General features: G+C 45.5%; 1 protein-coding gene across 4 annotated transcripts in view; it reads right to left on the bottom strand.

Annotated features, from left to right (window-relative positions):
- The window catches only part of LOC144104540 (ufm1-specific protease 1-like), a 109,325-nt gene that overhangs the window by 35,725 nt on the left and 59,609 nt on the right, over positions 1 to 13,991 (bottom strand). Inside the window, exons 4-5 of one of the 4 annotated variants that reach the window (XM_077637625.1) lie at positions 8,208 to 11,493; positions 7,590 to 8,050 (exon numbers count right to left, since the gene is read on the bottom strand). The exons of 2 other annotated variants lie outside the window; for them this stretch is intronic. In XM_077637625.1, coding sequence (XP_077493751.1) covers positions 11,407 to 11,493 — 87 coding nt within the window. In that variant the 3' untranslated portion in view covers positions 7,590 to 8,050; positions 8,208 to 11,406. Of the gene's footprint in view, positions 1 to 462; positions 790 to 7,589; positions 8,051 to 8,207; positions 11,494 to 13,991 lie in introns of those variants that run through there. One more of the 4 variants, XM_077637627.1, reaches the window with a different exon arrangement.

Genomic DNA, 13,991 nt, shown 5'->3' with positions numbered 1-13,991 from the left:
GAGCTCCACTTAATCAAAGCACAGAGTGCACGGAAATAAATTGCACAGCAAAAACTGCTCAGGGATTTCTCAGGATCAAAGGCCATGTATCCACTGTAGATATCTAAGGAGGCAGCTATTGAACCGAGCGTCCCACAGGAAGAGAAAAGCGAGTGGCCACTGGTTTGCGTACTACGAAGAAACTGATTAAGCGGGGCAGACAGTTGAGACGGCAAAAGGCAAAGTTAATCAACTAGAAACATTGCTTGCAAAGATGAAGGAAGCTAATTCTACCCTCCCTGAGTCAAACCTACAGAAATGTCTGTCTGAGCTGCCCGAGAAGCAGCGGCAGCAAGTACAAACATGCTTTGAAGCATCAACAAGGAAAGGTACACAGGGAACGCCTGGTACAGCGAGCAGAGTATAACCCTGCGCGCGAGCTGGTTTATTAATTCACAAAAAGAATCCAAAAAAGTGCCCGAAGTAAGAGAATAATTAAAGAACAAGAAATAAAAAGAGAAAAACAGAGAAAAAGAAGCCAGAACTAAAAAGAACCACAACCGCCCCAGCGAGAAAAATGAACCCACCCCGCCCGCAAGTTGGGTTTATTTACAAGCAACCACATTTTATTGACACAGAAACCCCCGGTAAAAACTCCGAACTTTAGCAAAAAAGTCCGGGGAAGAATAAAGCAGAAAACCACGGCATGGTAGCCTGAAGTTTTTCATGCCTTCAGGAGTTAAAGGTGTGAAGGTGAAAGGTGCGAAAGTTCAAGAACCTTCACAGAACACCAGATCCACATCGAGAGCCCTGTGAAAATAAACAATCACAGCAAAAAAAAGTACCAACTTCGCCGAGAAAAAATCAAACCCAATCCAAAGAACTCTACAAAAGAACTTCACAAACCCTCAAACGAAATTGCCCAAAACAAAATAAAAAGAAACATGAAACATAAATCTAAACCTTCAAAACCACATACATAAAAAAACACGCAAAACAAGATTAAACCACACTCACATCGCACACAAACACACGCATACGTAGAAAAAAAAATAAATAAAACGAGCCACGGGATGCACTAGGTCAGGGGGCGGGCACAACGCACCCACCTCGACCGGCTAGAAAAGCCCCCCGACCAAAGACACATTCCCGCAGAAAAAAAAACCTACACGCCTCTTCTGCGTTCTGGCAACGCTGCCGACGCTACAGCAACGACGCGCGCCAAAAGCGGCACCGCGCACTGTCCAGCCAAGACCTCCACAAGAGCGCGCCGTCCTGACCGCCACCACCCCGCGGCAATCGGGCCACGATCTCCCGCGTAAGTGAACACGATGACAAATAGTGTCTTACGTCGCCCACGGGGTCCCCGCAAGGACACGTCGCAGACGACGCTATAGCAAGCGTACAAAAATATGCCGGAAACCGACCGTGGCCCGTCAACAAGGTGGTCAAAGCACGGGGCGGCGGGAAAGCCTCCGGTATGTTCCTCACGTCTGGCACCCAGTCGGCTATCCCCGTGCCGTCGGCATGTTCCTGCCACCATTCAGCCCACCGGGAGCGCACCACCGCCCCGAACGCGGAGCGCACCGACGCCATGGCACGCTTCACGCGCCGAACCCGCGGGAAGCGCGACGCTAGAGACGCGACAACGTCCGCCAACTCGTTTGCAAGCACGCCCCGGTGACCCGGGACGTGAAACAGGCGAACGGTCCGCCACGCCGCCACCTCGCACAACGCCTCCTTCAGAGACGCGATCCGCCCGTCGACAGGGAGGCGAAAGCGGACAGCAGGGACAAAAAATCTGTGTAAAAACACACAGACCTCGCCTCCAACAACCTCGTCGCCCAATCGACCGCCTCCGCAAAGGCCACCACCTCTGCCGCATAAGAGTCCGTGGCACCCTCCACGCGGAAATGACCAAACTCCCTCAGGAGAGCAGAAAGTTGGGCTAGTTGGTTGAAATGCATACTGAAGAAGTTGGCGCGAAAAAACGAGGACAAGTTTGTCTCGCTTGTCCTCGTTTTTCCGCGCCAACTTCTTCAGTATGCAACCTCCCTCAACCGGCCCGTGGGGCCAAATACAACAAAAGCCGCCTCGGCCGCGAACGACAGGAATGAGCCATCGGTATGGACCAAGGAGCATAGAGCTACTACTACCAACACTAGAGCGAAAGCGGCGGCAGCACTCCCATGTAAACCCTCTCCACTTTTTTTATAACCGTGGACGACAGCCATCTTGTTACTCCGCTCATGGTTACCTGCATGGTCCAGGCGACCTAGACCAGGTTTAACGGCAGTTTGCAGCGTACTAACCTGGCAACCTCACAACTTCCCCCAGCATGGCCGCACGCTTCGTAGTGCGCTTCAAAAAGTTGTACGAGGAATGGTGCTGCGCCTTGCTTACGTACTGTGTTGAATTCCTTTCTAGTTCATGCGCAAAATGTTCGCGATGGTGCGCGCACGAAGATGCTTCCAGGTGGTGGCGAATCTTGTGCCACTCATTATGTATGATTTGTGTTTGTGTGAGCCGAGATCAACGAGGATAGTTGGCGGTGCCTAGCAAGGAGGATAGGTGCCTAGCAAGGAGGGAGCAAAACAAAGGGAGAAAACGGTGGTGATTCCGTACATTCATGGGGTGTCCCATAATCTTAAAAGAATTGCATCGAAAGTAAAAACTAGGGTCGTTTTTTCAGCCCCGGACAAATTGGAAAACTTATGCAAAATAGTAACGTACCCAGAAAGAAAAGCTAAGGGGTGTAAAAAGAAACACCAAGTCCCCATGGTCGCATGCGCAGAAGGAGTGGTTTACAGGATGCCGCTGACATGTGGAAAAGCATATGTAGGCCAAACGGGGCGGTGTTTGAACGAGCGGCTCCGTGAACATCGGAGGAACATGGAACGGAAAGGCGATGGGAATTTGGTGGTTCATTGTCAAGAGTGTAAATGTGTACCTTCCTATAACGAGACGAAGATAGTAAGCAGGAACCGTGACCAAACGACGCGTGAAATAATTGAAGCCATGAGCATAGCGGACAGTGGGGTTGCATGCGTGAGTAGCACGTCCCTTTCACTACTATCAAAGGAAAAGGCATTTTTGCAAAAGGGAAGGTAGGACTGGACATGTGACGAGACAGTTTGTCGATTTTTTATCATCCGGGTGCTACCATCTTCCATTTTTATCAGCTGCTGATGTGTATAAAGAGCAGTGTTTCCCGAATAAAAAATTCAGTTGTAAGTCCAGCGCTGTGTGTGTGTGTCTTTATCTTTCAGTCCGTGTCTTTTGAGCGCAGGTATATTTTCAAGTTGGCGAGGTTCAGCAAGGTTTGTTTTGATGTACGGGGTATTGTAAAACATGCATGCCCCATGCCTTTTAGCATAACCTGGAGTTCCTTTAGTAAATTGTGCACCATTGCTACCTCCTGTCTTCTCCGGCGGTCAGATCTCGGTGTTCCATACAAGAGACGAGGCAGAAGGAAAACGACACCCGCGCGGAGTGCAGCGCATGCCTTCTCTACCGCTGCCTGTTAAGATGCGAATTCTGTTTGAATACAACGGAAGATCTGTAACAGACTCCGTTCCGAAAGGTTTAATCTGCTCGCAACGAAGCACCAAAGCGTACATACATGGAAGAACTTTATGCAAGAGACATGTGGGATAAGTCGCACTCGGAGAGCACTAACAGAGCATTGTGCAAGGTGATGATAGTAAAGAGAAACGTTGGAATGCAGTTTGCTTGCGTACAGCTTTGGAAATATTAAAAATTCAGGCCATATTCTGTAAAACAAAAAATTGACAATCAGTGTATCTGCACAGTTACAAGTATGTGAGATTATTATGCAACCTGCCACTGCAAAGTTACAGCTGGTTTCATAGTTGACAGTCATTTAACTTCAGCAGTTATGTTTGTGAATGCCTGCTTTTTATTTCTGCCATAAATTCACTGATGTTACTGTTGTACACACTAGACAAATGAAAGTATCATAGCTTGTAAATAATGTCTGTCATACACAATATAGCATTGAATACTTTGCACATCTTTTCACACACTCAAAGAATGCACATGAAAAAAATAAACAGTACCAAGATCTCTGCTCTTATTTGCTGAACACCTAATTGGGCAGCCTTGATGCAGTACTAGGGGGAACTTGGAAAAAAAAACATGTTCGACGTAGTATCAATACAGTGATTTTGCATGAACAATGTTGGAATAAATGTTCGATGTCACTCTTCACCATACTTGTTATCTATAGCACGACTGTGCATCTGGTGCAGATCCCTTCAGAAATAGCATCCCTCATAGCCTGTGCCACTCTGGGATGTTAAACCCCACAAAACCAAAAAAATAGAGCCTTCAGAAATGCACATGAGCATCTGTGTAAAAGCTGAAATGTGCAACTGCTTTGCATTTAGATTTTTTTAACGCGAATAAATGTTTGAGTACCTGCTGAGCACTTCAGTGATCTTAGCTTCGGAAACATTTTCTGCACCGAACATTGCACTGGTGAAGAGTTGTTGCCTTACACATATAAGGTGTGTTTTAAGGAACTTCGACAAAAGGATTCTTATTTCTTCTACTACAATCAACATATTTACCTTGCGTGTCATGCATCATTGCCATTTATCTGACAGAAGGCACGACAAGAGATCTTAGCAAGGTAATAGAATGCAGTCCTGAATTTTACACTGCGATACTACTTTATAAACATGCACATTGGCCAGGTTCATTCCTACAATGCACTGGTGAAGCTACCCCACTACTGTCGCTGTATCAACAATTGTTGAACGCCAAATTTTGATAATATAAAATCAGGAGTATTTAAGAGAATATGCAATGCGGTTAGTTGGAACAGCTGGTACTCTGTATGTTGTAATAAATTTTCGGCGTGTGTAAGACCCCCAGGTATCAAAATTATTGAAGAATCCTCTTCTGCAGCGTGCTGCATAACCCAAGTGCGACTTTGGCTTGTAAAAATTTATTATTAGTTTATTCCTGTTTCCTTCATTCCTTGCTTTGCACTAGATAATTGTCATTAAGTTGCGGTGCAGACAAAGGGAGATAATCGAGGGGCTCATTATGACACACACTGACAGTTCACTAACTTTGGATTCCTTCATGTATATGTCGTTAAGTTGATTAGTGCAATTGGAAATGGTTGTTATTGATGCTGAAACAAGATTGCTTTGTAAGCAGTGCTCTAACATATGCCCCTCTTGCCTTCTGTTATCCTCCTAGCCTCCTCTCTCAGTCTGAGTGTCACATATTTCTTCAAAACGAACTTGATCACTCCAATTACATGTGCTGGGCTCTGTTTGTAAAGTTCTACTTCATTCAAGCTCTGGTCATGTCGTTGGCAGAACTGCTGGAAGGACTGTATGGCCAAGCGGTCAACGTTTTTGTGCCCTTGCTCATCACTGCAGCGGAAAATCTAAAAAAAAACACGCGACAGTGCCGTTATGAATTTTTCAGAGAAGAACAGTACTCACACATGAAGCACGATGGCGGCATTCTGCGGAAACTCTGTACACGAGCGAGACAATCGCGACGCGCGGAGCCACAGCGCGCTGCGTGCTTACGGCATCTACTGAGCAACTGACAGGCGAGCGTGTATAATCGGACGGTTTTGTTCTCTGTATTATATTGTTTGTTATCTGTGTTCTTACGCTTTTGAGCGAAGGCGGACTTACTCGTCCGGCCGGCTGCTATGGTAGTTTCGGGTGTCGCTCTGAACGCTGCCGACGGGTCCAGAGTCCAGATTCTTGTGTGCGATCGATCGACCGCCGTGAGCGCAAGAGATACGATCGGCCAACATGCGCACGGGAAACGACTTGCGTGTGCAGCGCTTTCCCGGCACCGAATCAGACATCCAAAACCAACACCAGCAGAGAAGGCAACGTTCGTGCGAAAGACTGCGAACCGAGCGGCGGGAATGAATGAGTCCAAAGTGCGAAGAGTGGCTTGAACGCACGGTCGAAAAAGAGTGAGGCAGCTCTCAGTGGACAATGCAAGCGAGTGCCTTGAGCAGACACATGAGGTGGAGAGGTGTGTAATGCAGAACGTATTGGGCGTATGAAACTGCCGTATCTTAATTCTGTCCTGCAGTCTACGCCGTAAGTAGTAATAAACTAGCATAACAAAAGAACTGCCCTTATAAAAATGAGCCTTGAATTTATGTTGACGCAATGTTGAGCATGTGTTGAGCCAACAGAAATTCAATGGAAATTCAACTCGTGTTGAGTTTACACAACACTCACCCAACAGAATTTCTGTGCCCAAAACCTCAACACAAATATGGTGCATAATTTCTGTTGAATTTCTGTTGTTTTTTTCTTTGAGCACCCACCAGAAAAATGTTCAACAGTAAGTGCTTTGCAACCATCCGTAGCACTGTGTGCGACGTCATGAGCTGTTCTGACAGGAGAATCTACTGCTATGTTAGAAATCGGCTGCTACTTTTGATTCCTGCACAAACAAAACGGCGCGAAATGCGGGGACAAAAGAGAAACATACACGACAGACCAGAGCCACGGTGTCTCCGCGACGACGCCTCCCCTCTCGCGAGCACACACCGTCGCCTGCAGTTCTTTCAAAAGAATTAACGCACACACCTCTCGCTGAACGTTGATCCGTTGGCTACAAATGGACTTCTACAGTGGACTTAGGGTTGCTTATTGATGGCGGAATTTATCTCTGATCCATCAAGGCGACTATTTGGTCCGAGACCCTTTTCTCAAGCATCACACCTTAGAAGACCCAAGGACCAAGGCAGGTGAAATCTTGTACCCATTAAAAACCGGTGGGTACCCGGGGGCACTGGGGATCCAACCTGGCACCTCCCAAATGCGTTGAGTAAAAGAAAAATCTCCCACATCATTAGCACTAATGAACTTCACAAGAACCACTTGAAAGTATGCACAGTGTCTGCATGCTGGCAGGTAATGGCACTCTTTCTTGTTTTGGTAAAGTTATCTTATACCCAACCACAGTTGCCTTACGAGCAATTGCAGTGGATCGACAAGATGGCATTCATCAAATGCTCTAAGAGATATGATAGAAAATGACATAAAAACTGAAATGTATGAAATGCTTATTCATTGCCTGTAACATTCCTATACTTCTGCTTTCTCAAACTGTCAAGGTAAGGACTATGAAAAGCAGAAGCTGGTTTTTTTAATAATACTGTGGTGTTATCAGTAGCTATAGACGGATAAAACTCATGATCAAAGCAGCAAATGCCCTTCATACGAGGCATGGCCCCTACCGATCGTCATGTCCTGGTTTATCCAGGATTAATGCCTGTGAACCTGCCATTTGCCTGTGATATGTCATGCAAGGGGATTAATATCGTGATGTCATAACAATTGGTTGACACTATTGGCTGTAGGGCCTGCTTTAAAGAGTACTTGTTACATCATTCTTTTGTTGCATCACACTGTAGTAATTTATGCATGCTTTACACAATAGTCATTAATAACAATATTGCTGCAGAGTAGGCAGAACACAATAATGATTGTAATGTGCAGCAGTGTTGTGCCTTTGTATTGATATTTAGAGGCAGGAATTCAGTTCAGCAGAGTGAAGATGGCATTCCGACAAAAAATGGTACCAAAGTACAAGGTTGAAAAGCGAGCAGTTTATTGCACACAAGCTAATTTTTCAAATACAATATTCAGATCTGAACACATTTCTCAACAACATTCAAGGCCAGACTTACTTCAACACATAACGTCTGCACAACACTATGCCTTTAGTCACTATTTACACAACTGTACAGGCAATATCAATGAGCTATTTACAAGCACAGCAGAACACTTGCAAAATAAAAGTGCATGCACAATGTGTAACCCCCTCCCCTTTCCCTTATATTTATACCTCACATTTGTAATAAATGCTCACATGACACTTTTCTGCCAAGTGCTCTTAATATATTTACACTCTTAGGGCAGCATTTAAATGGCAATTTCCACATGTATATTTCACATTCTGCTAACACTAGGTCTGTTTCATTCAAGTACACTCGCTGCACCAGTTCCTTAAATTTCTTCAGCAGAGCTATAAGCGCGCAGTGCAACTTCTGCTGATGAAGAAAACATACACTCGCCAAGGTTCAAAGAAAATAAGAATGAATTCATTCTTATTTTCTTTGAACCTTGGCGAGTGTATGTTTTCTTCATCAGTATGAATTTTCCTCGCCAGACGGGATTCCGTCGAACCCTAGACTTCAGTGCAACTTCTGGTAGTTGAAATGCACCTTGGCACTGGCTGTTCAAAAAAAGAATGGTCAAGTGCAGGCCAGGTCAACAATAAACTGCAGCCAGGTGCGTGACACCCACGTAAACGGCTGGCAATATCTTGAACCATATGAATTTTGCCATAAACCAGCCTCAATGCACGTGCACATAATGGCAGCTGGAGAAAAACGCCCGTGTTCTTTTACTGTTTACTGCACATGACCCAAGTGTCAACGTGCAAAGTGCTGAAGCGAAGGACCGCTCAGGCGACTTGATGAATATGGACTGACCAGACTGTAGTGATGATGATCGCAACTTTGAAGAAGTTGACTCATCTACAAATGGAGATGATAGGCTCCAACAACAGGCATCGCCTCAGACAGACAGCACTTTGGTACTGGGTACCCAGTGAGGCTGGTAAACAAGTATGCACATTCAAAGTCAAAGGAATATAATGGCTATCGCATAGCGAAGCAAAGTTGGAAAGATCCTGAAGAAGTGCATGAACCACTATCTGCATCACGTGAAGAGAAACCAGCAGCCTTGAAGAATGAATTTAACGTCCTAAATGTTTCAAAAACAGAGCAGCTTGTGCCACAACCAATGGTCTCACAGGTTTTCATATGAAAATTACCCCCAAAGGGGATACATAATTGCTAATTACATGTGAAAAAATGATAGCATAGCAATTCCCCATGGACACTTGTACTACAGATGTCCTTGCATGTGTTTGGTTGACAGTTCGACGGCCGACCGATGGCTGGTGCAAGCTATGATTAGCAGTTCTGTGCTAGATGTCACACAAATTTTAACACGGTCAGTCCTGCACTGGTGCAACATATGGGGGCCCACAGTCTTTTCTCCAGAAACTGCCGTCTCACTGAGCGTGACAGCAACACAACACCGCCAATAAGACACCTCAATGGGATCCTTATGCTATCACATAAAATGGGCAGTGCTTATTACATACATTGCAAACTGTGACTTGACGTGACATGCCTGGTAGCCAACTAATACTCTGGGCCCCTTCACCAAGGCTCTCAAACATATAAAAATTTCGGCATCAAGATAATGGACAAGGTCTTATGTCTATCAAGGAGAGGTGTCAGTGGTGTGGCACCTCTACAACAGCTGCTACTTATGACAGAAAAGGTACATATGGACTCATACAGACTCTAGCATTTCATTTTCATTCACTACACACAAGTAGAGAGATTCTGTGTCATTCAGACATATGCACTTTTTTAAAGACTCTGCGTCAACGATGCAACTTTGTGATGTACACTCTGTCTTCACAAACTGCAAATTCTTATCCAGGGGGACATTACTGAACACTGCTTGCTTTACACTCAGGACATCAACATGCACATCAACATGATCACTTCTGCTTGAAGAATGACTGCAAGGTAAAAGGATTTTGACAATGCGACCAAAAAGCCCGTTCGTGAATACATAGGAATTTCTTCTGCGAGATTTGTCGAGGCCTGCAGTGCAGAATTTGAAAGGCCCAAGCACCATTTTTCGGAACACTGTACCACCCTCCACACGTTCACCTTTGCCCAAAAGCAGAACGCACCCCACTTTAGTGAAGTTCTCAGAGTATACCCTTTCATCAGGCATCTGAAGTCGGATTCTAGAATGTGGCGCCCTTTTCGGCTTAGTGAGTGTGCTGACCATAGTGTTGAAAGTGCCTGCAGAATACAGAACTTCTGAACAATTTGGAAATGAGGGTATCGGGTTCCTTTCACAAATCTACATAGTGTCCCGTTCATTGCCTCAAAAGGAAAAAGGGAATAACCCCACAATGGCCCCCAGTTTTTCACACTTTCCACGAGGTGAAGCAGGAGATGGGAGTTATATGTCATATACTCTATGCCGTATAAGGTTTCATAATCCATAAGAAAATTTACCATTTCTTTCTAAATTCGGAGAAGTTCTATGTGTACTGATGGACCAAGCAGATAGTGCATCATGGCAACAAACCTTAACCAGTGCTTGTAGTGCTTTTCTGGAACAAAGTCCTTGAGCACAACAGGCGAATAGAACAACATCCAGTTCTTCCATTCTGATGCCTTCCATTCTTTGATCTGTGATAGTGACCTTGGGAGTCTCGATATCTCCCATATAGGAGTCAGGCTTAGTAGCAACTTGTTTGCATCTTCAAGGTGCTTGCGCAGTCTGAACTTCCGACAGCGATGTGATTTGAGCCACATGAACAAGGTGCTTTGAACGAAGACTAAGCACACCGCGTGCATATGGTCAACTGCAAACCCTCATCCAAATGTAAAAAATGCAAGCATTGTCAAAACACTTGCGCCCTTAATGCCACAGCTTGCCTGCTGACTGACCCTTGCCTTACTGGCATGCTCAGCAAAAGAATCTTGTGTCCTCGGCTTGGGCAATGGTGTGGCTGGTGGATACACACGGCAAAAGCCATTACCTTTAGCTACAACTTAGCCAGGGTGCTCACACCAAGCACAACCATTTGCCCCATTAAATTTGGTCATATTCATTACATCGCACCTTGCGACGCTGTCCACTGAACAGGGTCCAGGAAATGCCTTCGACAAGTGTGTATTTCCATCTCTGTCCTGCCACGTGACTCCCTCAGCAGACAACTCATTGCCTTCACAAATGGAATAAAAAATGTATTCATTACTGGCTTCCCAGACCCTACCCACAAGCTTGCCAAAAGCAGCTTCTTTCTCCGGTGCTTGTAAGGCAGTTCATTCACCATTACCAGCAGTGGCCACATACTCAGATTTGAACTCTCAAAGAGAGGCACACCATCAGTGTTGAAGGTGAGTGTGACATCATCGGCAGACAAAGGCAATTTATGATAATGAATGCTTTGTGTAATGTCTGCCACTTCGTATTGAACCGAGGTTCCCTCTCTTTTAGCCACTGTAGACTCTAGCACCTCTCGGAGCTGGCTTTTGAGGTCCATGACAAGAAAAAAGGAAGAAGATTTGATAAGACTCTCATGTGTGTGCACTAAATTACATTTAGAACATGAAATATCTTCTCCTTCCATCGCCTCACCTATGTACTCAGTGCAAGCAGTACAGTAAAAGTGTTTTTTGTATTGCTTTTCACAGGCAATAAAATGCCTAAATAAGGCATATTTCGATTCTGGGTATGTCACCCCTGAGGGCAAGTGGGCACCAATAAGTCGTACTAGGCTCTCTGTCGCCTCCTTTTAGCAGCCATGTCGCAAACTGTGAGCCATCACCATGAGCAAGCTTTCTGCTTGCGTTATATTTGCTTCTGGAAACAGCAAGTCATCCTAAAAAAAAGAAAAGAACAGTAACCAACATTTGAAGTGCAATGCGAGCGTGTTCTGAGCAAACGAGCAAGGTTTCATGAAAAACGCTGTGCATGGAAGATGCTCTTATAACTGTACATTACTGCATTACCAATCGTCTTCATGACATTACAATGCATCTCGTTGCTAGACTGTATGCGTCTTAGGGAACAAAAGATAAAATTGCACTCAGAATGACTAGAAATTAAATGACATCACTTTCAAGCATTTCAACTACTAGTTTGTAGAAAAAAAAGTGGTACACATTTGTGGCAATGACTATGTGAAGCGACCTCAAGTGTGCTCGTCAAGTGTGCTGTGCGGCCATACCGCAGTCCTCTCGACATAAAAAACACCTGCATTAGGACTGCAAATTATTTCAGAAAGTATTGTAAGGCAGCTTACTGATGGAAGAGGCTCAAAAGCTTTTGAATTTTTTCTCCGTCTTAATGGGATATGATGAACGGTGCACCTGCACTTGTAAATGCAGATAACGAAGGGTGCCTATTAGTGACAGATAGAAACATGCTAAGTGATGTTTTGTTGTTTGGTAGCTTTCAGCATGCAAAAATGTGGTACTATCGAGACGCAACTTTATGTGCAACAAGCAATCTAGTCACACAGGAGCCTCTTATGACTGCCACATCATTTAAATACTGCATATAAGAGCATGTAAGCCAGACTTCAACATCTAGAAGTGCGGCCTCAAGCAACCGGACAATAATAATTTTTCCATTTCTGTTGTCACTCGCTGGTCCTGCAGACTTTTCTTCCTGACAGTACATAGGTGCACAGTTGTCCATTTGCTGACACTTGAAGCAAGTGCAACACATGTTAAGCTCTCTTACAAAGGGATAAGAACTCTGTGGGCTCTTCATATCTTAAACAAGGAACAGCATTTAAATTGAAAAATACTATATTCTCCTGTCAACATTGCATGGCAGCTCTTAAAAAGAAACAGCACTTAAACTGAAAATAACCTAACTATAAGGTTCTGCTATAAGCTCCTGTCAAACAACATATAATCCATTATCCCTTTTCATACTGCAGTACAGTACGGTCTACTGATAAATGATCTGGTCTATAGTCTATGGGGGTATAACATCCCAAAATGACTCTGGCTATGAGGGACGCCATAGTGAAGGGCTCCGGAAATTTCGACCACCTGCGGTTCTTTAACGTGCACTTGCATCGCGCAGTACATGGGCCTCTAGAACTTCGCCTCCATCGAAATTCGACCACCGCGGCAGGGATCTAACTCGCGTATTTCGGGTCAGGAGCCGAGCGTCACAACCATTGAGCCACCATGGCGGCTGAAGAATACACACGACTGCGTGGCCTCCACACTTCGTGAAACTCTACAACCGACTGACGACGAAAGCAGCACCAGGTGCATGCCCGGAAAAAGCAACCAAGCATACTAACGGCGCATGCTTCTTATCATGAAGTCTTTTCTCGCCAGCTTTCGCGGCAGCGCTTCGCGAAACTCGGAGGCCACGCGATCGCGTGTTCCCTTAATTCAGCAGTTCACCACACATGCAGAAACAAATGGCAAGGGCTGTTACCAATTCACCAGTCCGCTCATCCGGTGAGGCCTCGTGACTTTCGGGTTCATGCGGTTCAGGTTTGCTTTCTTCGGACGAGATGTCGTCAACTTCGTCCGATGAGACATCTTCGGGAAAAGCGCCTTCAGAAGATTCACAAGAACGTGAATGGCTGTGCGCAGTCTCCCCAGCACAGGCACCAGAGCTGGAATCTGTAACGCCGGCTGTGTTCTGTTCTTCATTACTTGCATAGGAGCTTTCATCACCCGATTCATCCGAGTCACTATCAGCTCGAGAAGCTGATGGCGTGCCAAGTAACTCCCGCTGCTTGAACCTGCACTCTGAACGATGCGGAACCTCGGCCGACGAGTCCCATAAGTATTTACTGTACTGCCTTTTCGGAGGCATGGTGGCAGGAGGCACAGTACCAGGTTAACTGGAGATTATATGGGACAGGAAGCTATATATATCTTCCGTGTTATGGTCACCCGTGCTTTCCAAGAAGCTTTCAAAGGATCGTCGGTCGCTTCTACCAGTAAAAAAGGAAGGGCGCTCGCATGGGCGCTCAGATGTTGTCATCATCTGCTATTTATGACGGCGCTACTGGCATTCGCGTATGCAATTTTCAAACGCGGTTTGAAGTGCATGTGCTAGGATAAATGATTACTCTCCTCTCACTGCCTACCGGTGCATTTTTCCTGTCTTATTATTTTGAAATCGAGTAATGAAGGGTGCTTGAAGTAAAGTAATGGCAAATGCAATCTTACCCAACAGGTTGACTGTAGCGCCACGCCAACCGTAGGTGCCCTTCCCAAGCGGCAAAAGGCATGAGTGCAGCCAAATACCGCACCTGTAATTCCAACCATCCAAGCCAAGCCACCAGGCCCTGTTTGCGGTCCAGTCGGTTCAGCAGGTGCTACAGGAAGGCCTCGTGTT

The sequence above is a fragment of the Amblyomma americanum genome, chromosome 9, assembly GCF_052857255.1.
Source record: "Amblyomma americanum isolate KBUSLIRL-KWMA chromosome 9, ASM5285725v1, whole genome shotgun sequence".
NCBI lineage: Eukaryota > Metazoa > Arthropoda > Arachnida > Ixodida > Ixodidae > Amblyomma > Amblyomma americanum.
This window is presented reverse-complemented; position numbering and strand designations above follow the sequence as displayed.